This window comes from Macrotis lagotis, chromosome 3 (assembly GCF_037893015.1).
Source record: "Macrotis lagotis isolate mMagLag1 chromosome 3, bilby.v1.9.chrom.fasta, whole genome shotgun sequence".
In the NCBI taxonomy this organism is placed as follows: Eukaryota; Metazoa; Chordata; class Mammalia; order Peramelemorphia; family Peramelidae; genus Macrotis; species Macrotis lagotis.
In genome coordinates this window covers 63,867,363-63,888,898 of record NC_133660.1, presented here as the reverse complement: position 1 = coordinate 63,888,898, position 21,536 = coordinate 63,867,363, and the positions used below count along the sequence as shown (strand labels likewise).

Below are 21,536 nucleotides of genomic sequence, written 5' to 3'. Positions count from 1 at the left end.
CTGTCTGTCTGTCTGTCTGTCTATCTATCTATCTATGCCATGAGGAGGTGAAGTCGATAGGGTGGTGGGCACGGATCAAGTCCAACTATTATTCTTCCTGAGCTCACATCTGGTCTCAGACACTAGCGATCTGTATGATCCTGGGCAAGTCACTGTTTGCCTTAATTTCTCATCTATAAAATGAGCTGGAGAAGGAAATAGCAAACCATTCCAGTATCTTTGCCAAGAAAACACCAAATGACACAACTGAAAAAAATCCACTGAAAAACAACAACGATATGTAATTTCAGATGTAAAATATGAGGACAATTTCTAGCTTTCTTATGTAAGATAAAGCAGGTCACAACCAACATTACTTATTTTGGCTTGAAGATTTGTTTAGGATTCAAATTTGTCTTTAAATAATTAAGGCATAAAGCACTATTTATAAGCCATTTAGATATAATAACACCTTTTTTTAGAAAGAGGTGTGATCTTTATCTTAATTTTTTTCTAATATAATCAATAAAATATATGATGACTACCTTTTCTTCCATGCTTGGAATTACTTGTGTCTAAAAATGAAAAAGACAATTAAAGCAATTATAGGCCATGAAGAAAAAAAAAACAACATACTCTTCTTCAAACTTCTTGGACTCATTCATTTTTTCCATGTTCAATTTCACCAATTTCATCTTGAGATCATCCATTTCTTTGCTGGACACAGTTCTGATGTCCTTTTAGGAAATTTAAGAAATCAAGAATCAAATTTTAGGGATCAAATTTTAGGAATAGCTAGAAATTTCAACATCACTGAATAAGGAATGCTTTTTTTAAAAAAAAATTATTTTACTCAAAACTTAAGAAATAAAACAAGCACTTTCATATCATAACAAAGTAGGAGAGGAAAAGATGGTACCTGAAATTTCAGATCCATTTTGTATAACCTTTCAAATATACAACAAATTTACTATTTGACTTTCTTTTTTTCCCCCCTTCATCCCCACACCAATTATGTACATACATGTATTTACACATATATGACAGTTCTTTTTGCTGGATTCAAACAATATCTTCCTTCATAGGATCTTTGAGGTTAATTTGGATATTTATAATAGAATGACTTAGTTGTTCAAAGTTGTTCTTGTTATTGTATTCTATATTCTCTTTGTTCATTTCATGCTTCATTATTCTGTGGAGATCTCTCCATGCTTTTATAAAATCTCTGAGTGCATTGTCTCTGATAGTCCATCATGAACATATATCACAACTTTTTAGCCATTTCCCAGTTGATTCCTTTCAATTTCTAGTTCTTTGCCACCATAAAGAGCTGCTATAAATATTTTAGAAATATAAGTTCTTTTCCTTCTTTTCTAATCATCTTGGGAAATAATCTAATAGTGGTATTGCTGGGTCAAAGGTATAGGCAGTTTCACAGCTCTTGGGGTAGAATTTCAAACCTATTTCTAAAATGGTAGGATCAGCTCAGGATTAAGGTCCCAATTTTTCCATATTCCCTTCAATATCTGTCACTATTTTCTCTATAATTTTAGCCAATAATATAGGTATAAAATGATATCTCAAGGTTGTTTTAATTTGTATTTCTCTATTCAGCAATGATCGATGATATGCATGTCCTTTGGTCAGTTATCAACTGGAGAGTGACTCACAATCTCATAAATTTGATAGTTCTTAGATATATTTAATTTGTACAAAACCCTTTTAATTTAATGTAATCAAAATTATCCATTTTACATCTCACAACACTATTTTTTATTCATAAATTACTTACTTATCCATAAGTCTGATAAGTAATAAATTCCATGGTCTTCAAATTTTCTTGTAAATTTCCCTTTATATTTAGGTCATATATCCATTTTGACCTTATCTTGGGTAAAGTTCCATGTCCAATTGCTGTCAGATGGATTTTCAGCCTTTTCAATAATTTTTACCAAACACTGAATTCTTATCCTCAAAACTTAAGTCTTTACATCTGTCAAATACTGGATTATATTCAATTGCTGCTGTAGACTGTACATCTACTCTGTTCTACTGATCTTCCTTTCTATTTCTTAGCCAGTAACAGATAATTTTGATAATTACTATCTTGTAATATAATTTGAGATCTGGTTGCTAAACTTCCTCCCTTAACATTTTTTCTCATTAGTTCTTTTAAATGAATTTTATTATTTGTTCTCACTCTGTAAAATATTTTTTTTTGTAATCTGAGAACAAATAATAAATGACATTGAATACATAGATTTTAGTAAAAATTATAATTTTTATTACATTGGTCCAGTCTTTGCACAAACAATTAATATTTCTCCATTTATTTAAATCTGATTTTATTTGTGTACCAAAGATTTTTACAATTGTGTTCATTCAGATCTTGGGTTTATTTTGGTAGGTGTATTCCCAGGTATTTTATACTGACTAGAGTTATTTTTAATGAGGTATCTCTAGTTATCACTTCCTATAGGACCCTATTGGTGATATATAGGAATGCTGATAATTTATTTTAAATTTAAAAAAAAGGCAAGAGGGTTAAGTGACTTGACCAAGGTCCTGACTCAAGGGCCAGTGCTCTATCCACTGTGCTACCTAACTGCCCCAACGATGATGATTTATGTGGGTTTACTTTATATGCAGGAGGCCCATATTACTTTGCTTAAATAAATAATTATTTCAACTAATTATTTACTTGAGTCTATAATAGGTATTTTATTTACTTGAGTCTATAATAGGTATTTTTCCCAAAAAGTATACTCAACAGAAGGGGAAAACAGCAGTTATTATGGAGCCATTAACAATATCAATATTTAATAGATGTTTGGAGATGGGAAAGGGGGTATGTAGAGTTAGAATAGGGAAAATTAAATCATATTTAATATCACATCATAATTAAATCATATAAATGGGACATACTTTCTCCTCCCCCACCCACATAGCTAGGATGTTTCTGGCCTTTCATGGAAAAGCAATTTTTTTTAAAGGGAGTAGCACACCTTCCCAAAGCTGACTGTGCAATAAATGTAAGAAGACTTCTTGAGAGTTCACCTGAGAACTTTGCACCCCTGGTTGTTGACTTTGAAGGGGTTTGTTACTCAAAACTTTAGTCACTTCGAGGTTTTTCTGCATTTGATCAATTTCCTTTTTCTTATGCTCATTTCCTTTATCTTCATGAAATGCAATTTCTTGAATTTCCTATCAAAAAAGTTCACATTAAATGATTCTTAAGAGGTCAAAATATAGCTATTTAAATTTAAAACAAAGCCATAGTATGTTCCACTTGGTATTTTAAAAAACTTTTACAACTTGAAATCAACTGAGACCGAAAGAAGTTGACACAAGAGACCAAACTGAATCTCTTGACTGGATACTATGGCCCTTTTTTAATATAAAGAACTTGTTTTTAAAAATGTAAAGTAAAAATGCAGGAATATAATTTTCTACTATATGATTTAAAGTGTAAGACAGTATAGCTATGCATGCCATAGGCACGTATCTATTAATTAACTAAAGTACAAATATTCATTAAAAACCGACTAAATAGGGCCAGCTAGGTGGCGCAGTGGATAGAACACTGGCCCTGGAGTCAGGAGTACCTGAGTTCAAATCTGGCCTCAGACACTAGCTGTGTGACCTTGGGCAAGCCACTTAACCCCACTGTCTTGCAAACAACAACAAAACAACGCCCCCCCCCCCAATATAAAATAGAACTATGTGGCAAATTCCATTTATTTTGCACTGTTAACCAAAATCAATATCAAAAGTTCATGAGACACTGTGCTACAACTAACAATACATAACAGTAAATTAACTGACTGTATTGTTTTGGTCAAAAGTGATAAATTCATATTTTATTTATTCTTTTTCCTTCACAAAATTATACTGCATTAAAAAAAAAACCCAGACTTTCTTTTTATGTATTAAGAGTATCTTCAAGGGGAGTTAAAAAACGAACTTCCAAAATTGTAATTTAAAATAAATTTAGTTTTTCAGAAGTATAATCAAAACACAGATCTCTCTATGCTATTAAGCAGGAAGCCCAGTGATCACACACACACACACACACACACACACACACACACACACACACACACACAAATACAGAGTAGCTAAGGAATGTTAAGGGGTCCCCTGAACTTGTCTTTTTGAGTTGCCATATTTTGCAGAAACACGGGACCCAGAGTATACAGGAGGCCCTGAATATATGCAGGTTGAAGCCCCCCTGAGCTGGCACAACATACTGTTTGCATTCCAAGTTGACTTCCCTGTGTGTCCTTGAGAGACAAGAGATGTTTCAGCCAGTCTTCACTAGTCCCAGAAAAAGCTTGTACAGCTGGGACCCTTGGAGATAAGCAGACTATCCTATATCCATCACCTTGTTCCTCCCATTTGGGAGTTTTGTCCTTTCCCCACCTTTATAGCACATTTCCCTCTCTTATGCTATGGCTCTTTAGGTGTTGTTCTGTGTTTTTTTCTCCTTCCTTTGTTCTACTGTCATAAATAAGCAAACTTCTGTTCAGATTGTGAAATCTTTGGGTTCCACATGCATGTTCATTTTTCTAGTAATAAACCTAGCTTTCATCTAAGTTTCATGAAGTTGTGATTGCCCATTGCTAATATACATATATGCATACAAACACACACACACACACACACACACACACACGCACACACACAAACACACACAATTTATTTTAAAGAATAGCATAGGAATGACCCTAAAAGAAAGGTTGCAAAAAAGTATAAAAGTGAGGTAATACTGTGAAATTTTTTTTAAATAATACCTTTGTGGTTTGTCTTGTGTGCCTCAATTTAATATCATTTTTCTTATTTTTTCCAACAGTTATAACATCCAGGTCATCCAGTGGGAGATGGGTGGCTTCTATGGTTTGGAACTTCTTTGTCATTTCTTCATTCTTGTCCTTCATTTGTCTCAGTTCAAGCTCCCATTCTTTATATATAGTAACACTTCTGTCTTCAAACTCAGATGATTCATTTATGATAGTCTATCCAACCCAATTCAAGAAACAGTTATCACCAGTGCATTTTATTAAGTGGATATTAAAAATTCCAGATACACACCCACTCACCCCCAAAATGACATAATTTCTGCCCCAAAAGCTTTATCATTAAGGGGGACTCACGTGTAAATAATTATAATATGATAAAATGAAATAATGTAACAAATGCAGCACAATAAAATAACAAAATAAATAGATAACATTTGCAGAGTAATGTGGGAGATTAGAGGGAAAGGTGACTTGGCTTGGTGTGTGAAAGGATTAAAGAAAGTGAGATATCATTAAGAAGACAACACAAAAACTGGGTCCTGAGGGAGAAGAAATGTCAGCAAGGAGAGATAAAATGGATAAAGAGTTGTCTTGAGGGATGAGGAACAATATGTACAAAGAAGGGGGTCAGGAAGAGACTGGGCCTTGAAAACCAGGCTAATGGATGTTTTTATTCAGGAGGATGATTAGGAAGGTTAAATAACTTTCCTAAAGACAGAGCCAGGATCTCTTGGCCACCAAACCCAGAGCAACTTTCTACATTGTTTCTTCATGGAAGTCAGATCATCACGCTTCAAGTCAGGAGACTGTAGTGTGAGTGGCTGAATGTACATCATATTTTCTAAGTAACTCAAAAGTAAAGGGGACAAAGAAAGATTTTCACTATGTATGTGGGACTAACAACCATAGCATAATTTCTCTTGAAGGTTTGGATGGGCAGAGAAAATCTTGACACTGACATGTGCAAGGTAGTGACTGAATATTACAAGTGATCAAATACAGAGGTCACTTCAGTTGCTGCTAAGGGATCATAATGTCACCAGCACATCAACAGTAGGGTTCAGAGGACTGATTACTGTATATAGGGATAATAACAACTAGGTCACAAGTGAAGTAGAATGCTGTATAGTGGCCTATAAAAGTATACATATACATATACACATACATACACACACATATGTATATGTATATGTATATGTATATGTATATGTATATGTATATGTATATGTATATGCAAAAAAGCACTAATAAAACTAAATGACCCTGTGGAGCCAATCCTTGGGAGGTGTGATTCTGTCAAGCTATTTGGGGCCTATCAACAGCCAGGGGTTTTTCTCCTCGCTTTCCTGCACATCCTAGATGCCTCAGGTGCCAATGAGCTCTGGGGGTGCAGCCTACAGATGGCTGGGGAGGCTAGTACAGGGAGAAGAGCTCTTGGTGACTTTGGCTTCCTCCTCTTGTAAAATGAAGGGGTGGCACAAGGTCATTTCTCAGGTCCCTTCCAGTTTTACATGTGTGAGCCAGTGCCACCAGGAGCTTCATGGCAGGGAAGAAACAGTAAACAGGGATGAGATTTGTCCTCAATATTTTGTTCATATGGAATTTATTCCCTGATTTTTAAAGACCATGACCTGAAGTTATGTGAAATTGTTATACAAAAAGTGACCATCTTCACTGTATCACAACAGAAGCATTTGTTGCATAAACTAAGTTTTTCATTAAGTATAAAGAAAATCACACTCACCCGTATTTTATTATGATACAAGTTATTCACGTGAACAATCTTATCATTCTCCTCCTGTATTTTTTTAAGACTTTCTACATCAAGATGTGTGCTCAAGCATATTTCCAGGAACAAGATAATTTCTTTCTTAGCATTTAGCAATTGCTGGAATTCATTTAACATGTTCTGGATATCATTTTGAGTCTCCGAAACATCCTGGAAAATTTGCTGTGTAGAGAAGAGTATTAATTTTTTGAATTCTGAGAAGACTTTATGTAAACATGCCACAAAATTTCATCACTTTCTAAATAATAAAAATGGAGACAAATCCCAAACTTAAATCCCTTACACATTTTAGTATTTTTAGTTAAATTAAATATGCATTTCTAATTGGGAGAACTTAATTAGCACATACTTTTGGCAGTGAGCATAAGCTATTATTTTAAAGCTGCTTCCTTCCAAACCCTAGTTGTTTGATTTAAAATATGCCAGTGGTAACACCATAAACAAATTAGAAAAGGAATAATCTATCAGATTTATAGGAAGTGAAAGAATTCATGACATTATAAAATATAAAATAGATCATTTTGATTATCATTAAATTAAAAAACACACAATACCAACACAGCTAATATTGGAAGGAAAACAAAGCTGGGGAAACAATTTTTACAGCAAGTACCTGTGATAAATGCTTCATTTTTCAAATATAAAGAGAACCGTGTTCAAAGGATATGAACAGGCAGTTTTTAGATGAAGAAATCAAAGCTATCTATAGGTCTATGAAGAATTCACTTTTGATTAGAGAAAAAGAAATTAAAACAGTTCTGATACCTCCTCCCACATATTCAGATTGATTAATGACAAAAAAGGAAAATGATAAATGCTGAAGAGGATGTGGAAAATTGGAACACTAATGCACTGTTTGTGGAGTTGTGAACTGATCCAACTATTCTAGAGATCAATTTGGAATTTGGAACTATGCCCAAAGGGTAACCAAACTGTGCATACATTTTGATCCAGCAATATCAATACCACTACTAGTCTAGGTCTATATTTCAATGAGATGATAACAAAGGGAAAAGGACTTATGCGTACAAAAATGTTTATAGAAACCCCTCAGTTTCCATTATTTTGTCACCTGAAAAGGGCTGCTACAAATATTTTTTTTTTAAGGTATTTTGCAAGGCAAATGGGGTTAAGTGGCTTGCCTGAGACCACACGGCTAGGTAATTATTAAGTGTCTGAGACCGGATTTGAACCCAGGTACTCCTGACTCCAGGGCTGGTGCTTTATCCACTGCACCACCTAGCCACCCCTCAAATATTTTTTATATATGTAATGAAATACCATTGTGTAATAAGAAATGATGAACAGGCAGATTTCAGAAAAACCTGGAAAGACTTGTATGAATTGATGCAAAGTGAAATGAGCAGAACCAGGCAAACAACATACAGAATACCAGTGACCTTGTGTGAAGAATCAACTGTGAATGACTCAGCTCTTCTCAGCAACATAAAGATCCAAGACTAGTACAAAGGACCCACAAAGGAAAATGCTATCCATATCCAGTTAAAGAACTGATGGACTCTGAATGCAGATTGAAGTATGTTTTTTTTTCAATTAGAGAAAAATAAAGTCTTCCAGAAAGATGCTATTTTAACAAACCAGTGAAGTGATGAGAGCCCAGGGAGTGGGCAAAAAAACTGAAATGAAAAGGATCAGGGTTGAATTCTGAATCCTCTTGAATGAGAGTGACTTATCTGTAAAATGAAGGGGATGGGTCAGAGGATCTCTAATTTCTAATTCTAAATTCCAGATTATATTTAACCCACAGGATGATAAAACTTATATTTATTTATCCATGGTTCCACTAAGTGCCATTACTAGCCCAATAAAACTCCTCAAACCTGGAAAATGGGTATTTCTGTGTGGAGATGTGGTAGATACAGGCAGTGATTATATGGTAAAGGATCCTTAAGGAAATGGAAAGCTAAGGACTTACAAAAATAGTTATTTACATTGTATTCATTTATATTCACTCCTTTGACCAACTCTTACAAAGATAGTGATGCAATGGAAATACATCTATATTTGGGACAAATAGGTCTGCTATATACTTTTAACCTCTGTAGGCTGCAATTTAAGATTAGAGGGTTGGATGAGATGATTTCTAAGATACCTTCCAATTTAGACTTTATGATCTTATAATAAATACTTATGACATTCTACAAATCTACAATATTTATGACATTCTAAAAGAAAATGGAATGAAATTTTTTTTTTATTGTAACTCAAACGATTATTTTAAATTCAACTACAAATATTCTTCTGGGCCTGGCTTTTTGTCTAATACACATATAGAGTGAGATTGCCAGTCTAAGGGGTTAGGGGTTTGCTGAGAAATAATGCTATAATCTTTGCTTGTTCCTACAGTGGGTCATGGTGATGTAAAGTTTCTTAGCTTCCTAACTATGGGTAAATTAGGCCTTGGAAAATATCCTTGAAAGAGCTATTTGGTCACAATGCACTTGGGGAACTCTGAAATGAGGCACCTCTTTAATACTAGGGCTTAATAGGAAGGATATAATTCTAAAAATTTTTTGTTTCTTGTTTTGTCCACATTAACAAGTGAACTCCTATTTTTCACAAATACACAAAGCATTTTAAAAACTTCATTTAAACAATCCATACCTCAATATGTAGATCCAACTTCTGGCTCAAATTTTTGCAGCCAATTAATTCCTTGGAGTGTTGCTGAAGATGTGGTATTTTAATAAACAAATTATTCTGCCTTTCTGCCTCCTCAATTAAGTCCATTTCAAATTTGTGGATAGCATTATGATGCTCTCTCCTTATGTTTATAACACGCTTTAACACGGCCTAGCAGGAAGAAAAGTAAACAAATTAGGAACTGTGCTTCAGAGAAGATGGAAAGATACTTATCCATTCTTTCTGTTTATGAACTCAGATATATGATATGAGAAGAGGAAACAATTTCCCCCCCTAATTACAAGAATTCTACAACTGTAGAAGGATATAAATCTAAGACACAAATGGTGTCAGAAGACTGCAGGGAAGAAGTTATATGGGAGGGTGGAGCCAAGATGGAAGAGAAAAGGCAGCCACATGCCTGAATTCTCTCCCAAACCTCTCTGAATCTTTAATAATGGCAAAAATAATTCCTGGAGTGGCAAAACCTCTTGAAGGATGAGGTGAAATAATTTTCCAGTCAAAGAAGAGGAAAAATTCTGTCATAGTTGGGTGAAAATAGAACACTCCAACTCAAGCTACGCCAGTGCAACCTGGGCCCAGCAAACCAGGAGTAGGCCCTGAAGCTTCTGAATCAGCAGTGGCAGTGGTTGTAGTTGTGGCAGTGGCTATGACTGCTTCTGAAGCTCTCTATCTACATATATTAAAGGGATTGAATAAATGATCAGAAGGAGATTACAGAGATCTCTTTGTTGGAACTGGGGGCAGGACTCCATTGCTTTGCCCATACTCAGATCCAGGTCATAGTCCTGGGTGGCAATCCCATGGCAAGGAGAAGCACTAGCATATAAGAGCATTAACTAGAGAAATTTGGAACTATGCCCAAAGAGATATAAAACCCTTTGACCTAGCATCCCCCAAAAGATAAAAAAACCAAAAAGGAAAAGGATGAAAAATATTTACAGCAACGTTTTTCTTGTGACAAAAAATTGGAAATTGAGGATATGTCCCATCATTTGGGGAATGGTTGAACAAACCCTGCTATGTGATTGTAATAGAATATAATTGTGCTAGAAGAAATGATGAGCAGGATGCTCTCTGGAAAGACTTTCATGAGCTGATGCAAAGTGAAACATACTGTAAAACAATCAGCTTTAAATGTCCTAGCTATTCTCAGCAAAATGAAGCAAGACAAGTCTGAAGGAATTATGATGAAAAATGCTACCCATCTCTAGAGAAGGAACTGATAGTGTCTGAATATGATTGAATCATATTTTTTATTTTATTTTTCTTGATGTTGGTCTATTTTTTGTTTGTGTTTTCTTTCACAAGATGACTAATATGGAAATATATTTTGTATGACTACACATGTATAACCTATAAAGAATTAGTTTGTCTTCTCAATCAGGGAAGTGGCAAGGGAGGAAGGGAGAGAATATGGAACCGAGGAGTCTAGCTGCCCCGAATTCTGACAATTTTAAGACTGTGACAGAAGGGAAGAAAGGAGTATCACCAACAGGAGTCAGCTGAAGAAGAGGGAGTTGGATTCCCAATGTGGAACAATTCATTTTTTCTCTAACAAATGATGATTTCGATGTACAAGTACTGTCAGATGAGAAGTCACTGAGTAAGTATTAAAGGAAGAGGAGTTGAATAATAGTGGTTGGGGATTCCCTCTTGAAGAGAGGTCTTCTGTCTTGGTGTACACAACTACAATATGACAGAGGACCTGCCGATCTAGATGACAACATCTATTTCTGCTGATCCCTTTGAACTTAAGTTGTATTATCACAGCAATAACAAAAGCACTGCTATATGATAAAGTACTGAAGTAGAAAACTGAAGACCTCAAGGGCACCAATAGTTTGGTGAGACAAACAGGATTAAATGACCTGCCTAGGGTCATATCACACTGTATGTTTGATGAAAAATTCAAAATAGATATATATGGTCTAAATTGTAAAAATTGTACCATAATATATGATAAATTCTTGGCTGAATATGGGAGAGAAACAAATTATAAAACAAAAGATGATTTTGATGACATGAAATTTAAAATCTGTGTACAAACAAAACGAAAACATCTTGGATAAGAGGGGAAGCAGTTGACTGGGGGAAAAAAATCTGTCTAGTGGCATCTATATGGCATGTGGATAGAGTACAGGCTCTGAAGTAAAAAAGACTTGAGTTCAAACCTGGTCTCAGACACTTAGTAATTGCCTAGTTGTGTGACCTTGGGAAAGTTACTTAAACTTGCCTAAAATAAATAAAAATTTTTTTAAAAGAGATTATTTTTAAAAAAAGCTATCTAAAACTACTCAGATAAAAGGTTTGGGATCCAAAGTAGGCAGAAATATATTAAGATAAAAAAATCATTCCCCAAAATATCAAGAAACTCAAGACTATAGTGGTATAAACTATATTTTCATTATGGCTTCAAGCTGAAAACAAAAGCTTTTGAAGAAGAGGATAATTTGGTAGGTGAATGAACAGCTAATATTTCTTTTGTGACATGGCTTGAAATATATGAATGACTGGCTTCTAGGCACTGACTGAATGTACCTAATAAAGGTTGGGGAGAGCAGCATAGGGAGAAACTGGATTTTGAGAAAGGCAAATTCTGTTGATTTTCAAAACAGGTGAAGAGAATGGAGCATGAAAACTATCAGCCAGGAAATGATCTTGACTTCAAGAGCTAGAATACGGATAGAAGTAAGCATCGAAGAAGAAAGCAAAACAACCTCTAAGAGGAAAGCTAAAACAAACCCTCATTTATTTTACAACCATGACACAAAGACGCACATACCTCTAGTTTTTTCAGGATGCATGTGCTGCTGGAGTGGAGATCATTATTACACTTCCGGTTCCTAGTTAGAAGCTTTCCGACAGCTTTGGTTTCCTCAGGTGTCTGAGAAAGACAAGCTTGAACTTTGACCTGGAGTTCATTTTGGCTTTCAAAGGCCCTTTTCAAGTCAAGAGAAAGTCTGCTCAGGGACCCACAGTGATTTTCCATCATAGTGTATTTCTTCAGATATTCCTAAAGAAAATTAGAATTCTTAGGTAAATTATGAGTTTTTAAATTCTTTTTTTAACAGAGAAGTTATGAAAAAAAATCATTCTTGTTTTGAATCAACAAACAAAGTTATAGAAAAGAAACCACTGATTAGGTGCAAATAAAGACATAGGATCCCTCAAGGTCAAAAATTTAATGCTGGTAAATGTATCTCCAATATAGGAAAAAGAATTAATTAAGAACTTCTTAATAACTCCTTCTCTAAAGTAATTTATTTTATGACTTGATTATTGGACTAAATATCTTGCTGGTAGTAGATGTAAGACTAATGAATAGGGCAAATGTCTTTTTTTTTTTAAACTGAGAGATGTCTAATAAGCCAGAAGATTTTATTTGGGTGAATACTTTCAAGACAGACTTGCAGACATTGTAGTTTAGCATATACTAAAAATTTTTTAATCAACTATAGACATTACACATACTTAATAAAGATATATAACCTTTATAACATGGGCTATTGCCATGGAAATGCTAGGCAGAAGGCAAATAGCTAAATTCTATGCCATTATATAGACTATACTTTATAAATACTGACCTTGTGCAAAGTAGGAAAAGCTTGCTACTGGTCCTGAGAAACATTGTACCAGACCTTGAATTGATAATAGCCACTTTGGGTACCCTATCACTACCAATGAGATAGGCACCCATGGCTGGAAGGATCTCACAAGGATAGGGAAAGAGATGGAAGCCCAACATAATAGCAAACTGTAGCTCTCTGTTTCCAAAAATGAACCTTTGTTACTGAATACTCTGACTTACTCCTTTGCATTATGCTTGCACTGACCCTTAAATTTTTCCGGGCATGTAGGCCATCTCCTAAACTTGTTTAAAAATCCTATCCTTTCCCCCCTGGCTAGGGGCTCTTTTATCTGTTGGGAGTAAAAATTCTGGTTAGATAATCACCCCAAGGGGTTCTCAAAAAAGCAAAGGACATAATCTTAACCCAGACTAGGCCTCACATGTAAAACTGGCCACCCTATTCCCTACTGCCTGAAGGCCAGAATTCTCTGGTTTCTCTTAAAAGGATTAGGGGCTGTCTAGCCTTCCTGCTAAAATTGAGGAGAATAGGATTTATCTGTCTTCAAATATTTGAAGATGTGTGATATGGGTGAGGAAAGCAGTTTTTTGATCCAATAAAAGGAAGAAGTAACTAATAATAAGCATCATCTGACAAGGAAATCCAAGTACATGAAGAGGTAATTTCCTGTTACTGAAGTACTTTGTCAAAGGAGAGATGGGATAGTCATCAAATGGTAAAGAAAAGATTTCCGTATTGGAAGGGACATGGAATTAGATGCCCGAGGTTCTTAAATTTTTTTTTAGGTTTTTATTTTTGGCAAGGCAAATGGGGTTAAGTGGCTTGCCCAAGGCCACACAGCTAGGTAATTATTAAGTGAGGCTGGATTTGAACCCAGGTACTCCTGACTCCAGGGCCGGTGCTTTATCCACTGCATCACCTAGCCACCCTGGTTCTTAAATTTTATAGACACATGTAAAATCACAAAGGAGAGAACACTATTATTGTGCCTTACTAAAGCATAGATTTCAGAGTTCATTTTGGCTTAAGACTGTTGCTTATCCCCGGTTCATGTTTGTGTCTATAAATTCTTAGCTTAAATGCAACTAATGAAAAAGTTTAGTAAAAGCAGAGATTTAAACATTTCATTTGCTCAAAGTATTCATTAATACAGGTGTTAAAACTTACAGTCTTATGAGGCCTAAATCAAATTAAAATAACTGGAAGATATTTAACAAAGTAAATACAAGTACAACACATCACAACATAAATAGAGGCAGCTAAGTGGGGCAGTAGATAAGAGTTCGGGCTTAGAGTCAGGACAACTCATCTTCCTGAGTTCAAATCTGGCCTCAGATACTTACTAGCGGTGAGATCCCAGCAAAGTCACTTAACTATTTGATTCAGTTCCTTATCTGTCAGATGAGCTAGAAGAAAATGGTAAACAACTCCAATATCTGTCAAGAAATCCCAAAATAGGATCACAGAGAACTGAACACAACTGAAAAATGACTGAAAACAACACAAGGATAATTTGTGGTTTTCTAAGATAATATGTGGCTGCAGGGATCTATTTGATAATTGTCACCATTGTCTTAGACAATACTTTAAATTTCTATATCTATACCTTCAGAGAAAAACTAAAGTCACTCAGAAGGAAAATGCTGTTTTAACAGTTTAAATTATTGGCACTTACGTTTATTTTTATGTACTTTTCTTTAAGACTTTCAATAGGATGTTGTTTGTTATCCTCCCTTGTGTTTGCTTCAGTGTTTACCAGCTGCTGGTCCTGTGAATGAAATTTCAGCAATCAATTATAACTTCTATCCATTTATCCATCAATATCTGAATAAGTCCTTCCAATAACTGGATCCTATGTGGACTCTGTGTTTTAGAACACAGACATATCTTTAGCTTGTTTTGGAGTTACACATAATAGAACAAAAAAAAAAATTAAACTGGATTGTTTCCATTTATTTCCAATTATTCCAAATCATTCCTAATCCCTTTGAATAGCTGAAGCCCTTGGAAAATAATTAGTGGAAATCCATGCATTTGCATGTAATTAAGTTGTATGATTTTATGGTTATAAATATTTCTTGGTATAGTTGTAAACAGGCTATAAATGATTACCTGTCAGGCACTGCACAAAGGCTTTTACAAATATCCCATTTAATGGATGAGATCCATGAGGGATAGACAGATTATATTTAGTTTGGAGGGATCAGAGAAACATTTAATTAGAGTATAGGAGAAAGGGAATAGAAGTAATCCAGTTTGGGGGCAGAGCCAAGATGGTGGCAGGAGAAAAGCCTTTCCTAGGTACTGTCTCCAAAATATTTCAAAAATCTTAAAAAAATTATGACTAACTAAATTTTCCAGATCCAGTGAGGCAATTCTCCAGCCCAAGGTAACCTGAAAAACAGTAAAAAAAATGCTGTTCCATGGGGTTAGAGGGGCGGCCCTTCCAAAGTGAAGAAACTTCAACCTCCAGGAAACAGTCCCAGGGTGCCCCAAGCAATAGCCCCTGGCTCCCTGCAGCAGAAGCAGTTTCCTGACCTCTACCCCAGGGAGCACAAAGCACAGGCCATCAGCCCAGTCAGTGCATTGGCAGCAGTCAGCACGCCCAGATCCAGTAAACAGAAGCAATGGTGGAGCCTGCAAGTAGGAGCCTCCAGGCAGCTGAGCCCACCACAGATAACGGAGTGGAGGGAGACTTCTGAGGTCTGTTCTCTGTCCTTGGAACAGGACTCTGGGGCTCTGATCAAATTCAGATCTGGATCCAAGTCTAGGCCCCCCCATAGAACAGCCCCCCAGCCCCATGGCAGAGGGGTGAGCTTGTGGTCAGTCACAGACCAAGACAGCAGTCAGAACCTCACACACTGAAGTTCCTGTAGGGATGTTCGAATAAAACTCAAAAACTCAGGAAGCACCCCAAAACCAGGCACAGGCTGAGGAAATGAATAAATGGGGGGGGAAGGAACCTGACCATTGACAAATATTTTGTCAATGATCCCAAGGAGGATCAAAATACTCAATCTGAAGATGAGGAAATCCGAGCTTCTGCATCTAAAGACTCCAAGAAAAGTGGAAGTTGGGCTCAGGCTATGACAGAGCTCAAAAAAGATTTTGAAAATCAAGTAAGGGAGATAGAAGAAAAATTGGGAAAAGAAATGAGATACAGGAAAACAATGGAAAAGAAGTCAGTAGCTTAGTCAAGGAGATTCAAAAAAATGCTGAAGAAAATAACTTGTTAAAAAACAGTTTAGGTCAAATGGATAAAACAGTTCAAAAAGTGACTGAGAAGAAGAATGCGATAAAAAAGCAGATAGGAAAGCTCTCTGAGGAAAACAAATCCTTCAGATGTAGAATGGAGCTAAAGGAAGCTGATGACTTTATGAGAAATCAAGACAATACTTCAAAACCAAAAGAATGAAAAATTAGAAGACAATGTGAAATGTCTCACTGAAAAACAACTGATCAGAAAACAGATTCAGGAAAGATAATTTATTGGGATACCTGAAAGTCATGATCAGGAAAAGAGCCTTGACATCATTTTAAAAAAAATCCTACAGGAAAATTGCTTAGATATCCTAGAGCAGAGGGCAAAATAGAAATTGAGAGAATCCATCCATCTCCCCCAGAAAGAGACCCCCCCCCCCCAAAACCCAATCCCCAGGAATATTATAGCCAAGTCCAGAACTCCCAAGTCAAAGAGAAAATATTACAAGAAGCCAGAAGGACACAATTCAAATATCATGGAGCTGCAGTCAGGATCACACAGAATTTATCAACAACTACATTAAGGACTTGTAGGGCTTGGAATACAATATTACAGAAGGCAAAAGAGCTTGGAATGCAACCAAGAATCAACTACCCAGATAAACTGAACATCTTCTTTCAAATGTTCCTGTTAAAATGGCCAGAGCTGAACAGAAAGTTTGTTCTTCAAATACAGGACTCAGGTGAAGCATAGAGTGGAGAAGGGTAAAATATGAGGGACTTAATGATGATGAACTACATGTATTCCTGCATAGAAAAATGATACTGATAAAACTCATAAGAAACTTTTCATTTAAAGAGCAGGTAGAAGGAGCTTTTATAGTTGAAGCACAGGAGAGAGTTGAATTTGAGGATACACTATAATGTAAAAATGGAGAAAATGGCTAAAAAGGAAAGGTAATGGGAGTATGAGAAACGAGAGGTGGAATAGGCTAAGATGTTTCATATAATAAGATTTTTTTTTAGTACAATCAGCTATTGCAATGATATGGTACCCACACTCAATGGAGTATAGATATCTAGAGTAAAAAGGAGAGAAGGGGGACGGGGGAAGGGGTTGTGAGTGATGGAAGAGAGGGTGGACCATGGGGGAAGAGTGGTCAGATATAACACATTTTCTTTTTTACTTCTTGCAAGGGGCTGGGATTGGATGGCCTGTCCGGAACTAAAAGGCCGGGCAGTTGCTGAGCCTTAGGGGTGGTATGTGGGCTCGGGGCCTCTTGGCCCCAGGGCCGGTGATCAGTCTGCTGCGCCACTCAGCTACCCTATAGCACATTTAAGAAGAGAGACAAAGTGAAAGGAGAGAGAAAATATAATATATGGTAGTGGGGAGGAATGGATGGAGGGAATTATGATCAGCAACTGTGGAAAAACATGTAATTAATTTCTGTGGACTTATGATAAAGAATGTGAACTACCTGAGACAGAGCTAATGGTATCAGAACACAGACTGAAACACATTTTTTTCTCTTACTTTTACTTTATTTTTCATGAGGTTCTATATTTTTGTGGGGGAGTGGGTATTATGGATACTCTTAAACAAGAATATTTTAGTGCCTTCTGTGGGGGTGGGGGGGGAAAGCAAGAGTAGGTTAAGTTTGTAAAACTCAAAATAAAAAAAAATCTTTCATCAATTGAAAAAAAATGGTAATCCAGTTTGGAATGTATATATATATATATATATATATATATATAAAGGGGAGTGGTATGAATCAAGTCTTGAAAAGTAAGCTATAAGTCTAATTGTAGAAGACCTTAAAAATCCAGAATAAAACCTAGCTGGTGTGGCCTTGGGCAAGCCACTTAACACCACTGCCTTGCAAAAAAACCCAACCCCTCCCCCCAAAAAATCCAGAATAAGGCATTTTATTCCAAGGCAGAAAATAGGAATGATCAGACTAAATAAGGAAGATGAATGCTGTTGCTGTGTGAGATATTCTGGATATTTCTACAAGGATGGGTATATCTTCTTTGGAGGATTTAAGAGAGGATATGCCTAAAAATGAGACAAGATGGAAAGACATGGACTGTGATCTTCCCCACTGTAGAGGGTGACTACATTAATGAATTTGTAGATTAAACTCAAATACTGAAGTAAAAGACAGACAGAAGAGCAGAAGAACTATTAGACAGGAAGAGCAGTTGGGGCTATTTCAATATTCCAGATGAGATGTGATGAGGGGTGGGTTTGCAGTGGAGGGTCTATAAAAAGGGGACTTCCCTTTGTCTACAGGATCCAAAATAAAATCTCTCATTTTTAAAGCCCTTTATAACCCAGACACTCCTTCCCTTTCCAGTGTTCTTATACTTCATTCCTGTTCTACCAACTCCACCCACTCCTTCCACCAGGTACTCTTGTGACCCAGAGAAACTAACCTCCTTAAGGTCCCTCACACAAGACCCTCCATCTCCTGTGTATTTTTATTAGTCATATCCCACCCTCCCTTTTATACAGTAAGACTTTTCCAACCCCACTTCATACGTTCCCTTCCCTGCATGTCCAATTGATCTTATACATGTTATAGTTGGAAGTTCTTTGCCTTCTTTGCATCCCTTGTACCCCATCTCCTGCCCAGGCTGCTGTTTGAATGGGACACACTCCCTGCTCCCTCTGTCTCTCAGTATCCCCACCTTTCTTGAAGGTTTAGCTCCTCAGGAAATCTTTCATATTTCCCTAGGTCTTAGTTCCTTCTCCCTCCTGCTCAAGTTATCCTATGTATCATGGCCGTATGCTTTGTCTATAGATATCCTTCATATCATGATCTGCCTACATGTCCCTAGAAGAATAAGACAGAAACAATGTAGTGATGGGGCAACTTTATAGGTAAGAAGTTAATAAAAGGAATAGACTGAAAAGAACAAGAGAATGATCAAACACCAAAAATCTTAAAAGACACAGAGGAGAGGGGCTCATGGTAGAAGTGGGGGGTAAACCATGGCAAGGAGGGCCACCTCACATCTTCTGAAATGAGTATCAGAGGATAGAGAACTAGTTAATGTTTACCTAATTAATGCTTACTACTTGCCTGGCACTATACTTTATAGTTATTATCTCATTTGATTTTCACAACAGTCCTGAGAGGCAGGAGTTTTTATCATCCTTATTTAATAGATCAGGAAATTGAGGCAAACAGAGATGAAATGACTTTCCTAGGGTCACACAGCTGATAAGCTGATAAGCACTTTATCCCTCAGACCACCAAGATGCTGGATAAGAGGGTGAGTGAAGACATTTTGTAGGTTGGGCAATGAAGGAGTTCAAGGAAATAGGAAAAACTTAATTGTTTTGAGCAGGGAGGTGGGATGAAGTCAGGAGCTAGAACAGAAGATTTCTAAGAGCTTATGGAGGGAATTCGACAAAATCACTACAAGGCAGAGAGGCAGCAGTGAAGCTCAAGGGTGGTAAATGAAAAGAGACATTTAATTTTCTGAAAGAATGAGCTTGGGATAGGGAGAGATTGAGGAACTGGAGGTTATATTCAGGGCAAAGACCAAGCTAAAAAGAATTAAGCAATGACAGAGGTAGATAGACAGAAGGGCTGTGCTCAGAAGGGAATCTGGATGTCAGAGAACAACATTTAGGACCTGGGATAATTCAGAGCAATGGTGGTATCAGGAACACTACTATCTATGGGTAGTGAAGAGAGAGAATGGAGACAAGGACATGGCAATTAATAAATGCTTATTAAATGACTGATTTGATTAAAAAAAGGCCAGTCACAAGAAGTATCCTGAATTCTAGCCCCAGACACAATGGCTTACCAGTTCTATGCAGGCTACTCACTTCACCTTTATTTGCAAAAAGAAGTAAAAGTGGCTTTGGTCATTTAACAAATAGTGAGGATCAAATGAAGTAAGTGAATGGAACACTCTCAGCTCCTTTTTGAAAGTTTTTGTTCACAGCTCCCCTCTACAGCAGGAACAAGGCAAAACACTTCTTACCACCATTCCGACCTTCTTTAGACTTTCTTTCAATTGGTTTATTTCCATTTGGAGAGCCTTTTCTGTCTCCAACAGGGCATCTCTTTCCTTGATGACAGTGCTCATTTTACTAAGACTTAAATCAAGTTTCTGAGTCAAATCCACTTTCTGCGACTCTACCACAGACAATGTGTGATTCGTGTTTTTTAACAGTTCCTCCAACTGACACAGTGATTGTCTTTGTTGCTTAGTCTCATTCATTTCTTTTTTCATACTAAGAAGCATCTCTTCTGTTTCTTGAAGCTTTAGAATCTTGGAAACAGATTAAAAAAAAGCTATATGGTATGTGAGTGTAGGGGTAATTTTCCTAATACAACTATAAGGTAGCCCACAGAAAGCCAGTCTACAGTAAACCTCATTTAACAGGTAATCTTACCTTTTGTTGTAATTCATTATTTGTTTTCTCTAAGTCTTCTTGAATATGGAAAATCTGAGCTTCCTTTTCTAACAGATCCTCTTTTGATTTATTAGTAATCATTTGCATCTAAATAAAAAAGTCATATTGGATTATAATGAATATGAGAAATTCAGAAAAATATGGCGAGTGCCATATGAACTCACACAATAAGTAGAAGAGAATAATATATAATGACTAACAATAACTGGAAAGTTCACTAAAAGGAAATAGAATACAGAGTAAACAAATTATCTCATGTAATCCTCAAAAAAAAATCAGGAAAAAAAAGTTATAGCTTTCAGAATTATGGATAGGGAAAAAAATTCTAACCATGAAAGAGGTAGAAGTGGCAAAAACATTCAAATTACCAAAAGGATACTTTATGAAGCTTGATAATACTAATTTTGAGGAATAACATTTCAGGAATATCATACTATGAGGAAAAGGGGTATGGTGTTAACAGATCTCAGCTGAAGTTATCAAAATTATATGCATATTAGTGAAAGGTACTAGAATGTAACTGTTATAAATGTAATGAAATAATAAATACAATGGAATTGCAATAAAATCAATTGATCATGGAAATAAATTTGGACCTATCAAAAGGGAAAAAGTATTGACAAGCAAGAAAAGATGTATATGCACTAAAATGTTCATTGGGAATTATTCATAATAACAGAACTGGAAATGAAATATGTGCCCAACAAAGGTGGAACGGATGAGCAAATTACCTATGTGATGAGCTTTTCTTACTAACATGTAAGGAATGATGAATATGAAGAATTCAGAGAAGCATGAAAAAGCAGAGCCAAAGGGAGGATAAATACAAACAGACTGCAACAATGGAAATGAAATCAATATGGAGAAGCATCAAAATTCTGATTAACTACAATGGTCATTGTTACTACCACAATGCCAAAGGTAAAGGATACACCTCCCTCTTGTTAATACTCAATATTCTGTTTGGGTGATGAATTGTATTTTCTATCTAAACTAAATATTTTAATTTATTGGTAATCCTTGAGTGCTTTATTAGGGATAGAATGTACTTTCTTGTTCCTCTTGTTTTTCTAGAT

General features: G+C 36.1%; 1 protein-coding gene across 3 annotated transcripts in view; it reads right to left on the bottom strand.

The window, feature by feature from the left end:
* CENPE (centromere protein E) overlaps positions 1-21,536 on the bottom strand; it is a 99,265-nt gene that overhangs the window by 14,548 nt on the left and 63,181 nt on the right. For 2 of the 3 annotated variants that reach the window (XM_074228770.1, XM_074228771.1), the window contains exons 40-48: positions 20,440-20,547; positions 20,025-20,315; positions 14,497-14,589; positions 12,017-12,247; positions 9,193-9,381; positions 6,523-6,729; positions 4,773-4,994; positions 3,037-3,183; positions 616-716 (exon numbers count right to left, since the gene is read on the bottom strand). In XM_074228770.1, coding sequence (XP_074084871.1) covers positions 616-716; positions 3,037-3,183; positions 4,773-4,994; positions 6,523-6,729; positions 9,193-9,381; positions 12,017-12,247; positions 14,497-14,589; positions 20,025-20,315; positions 20,440-20,547 — 1,589 coding nt within the window. The remainder of the gene's footprint in view (positions 1-615; positions 717-3,036; positions 3,184-4,772; positions 4,995-6,522; positions 6,730-9,192; positions 9,382-12,016; positions 12,248-14,496; positions 14,590-20,024; positions 20,316-20,439; positions 20,548-21,536) is intronic. The other variant, XM_074228772.1, reaches the window with a different exon arrangement.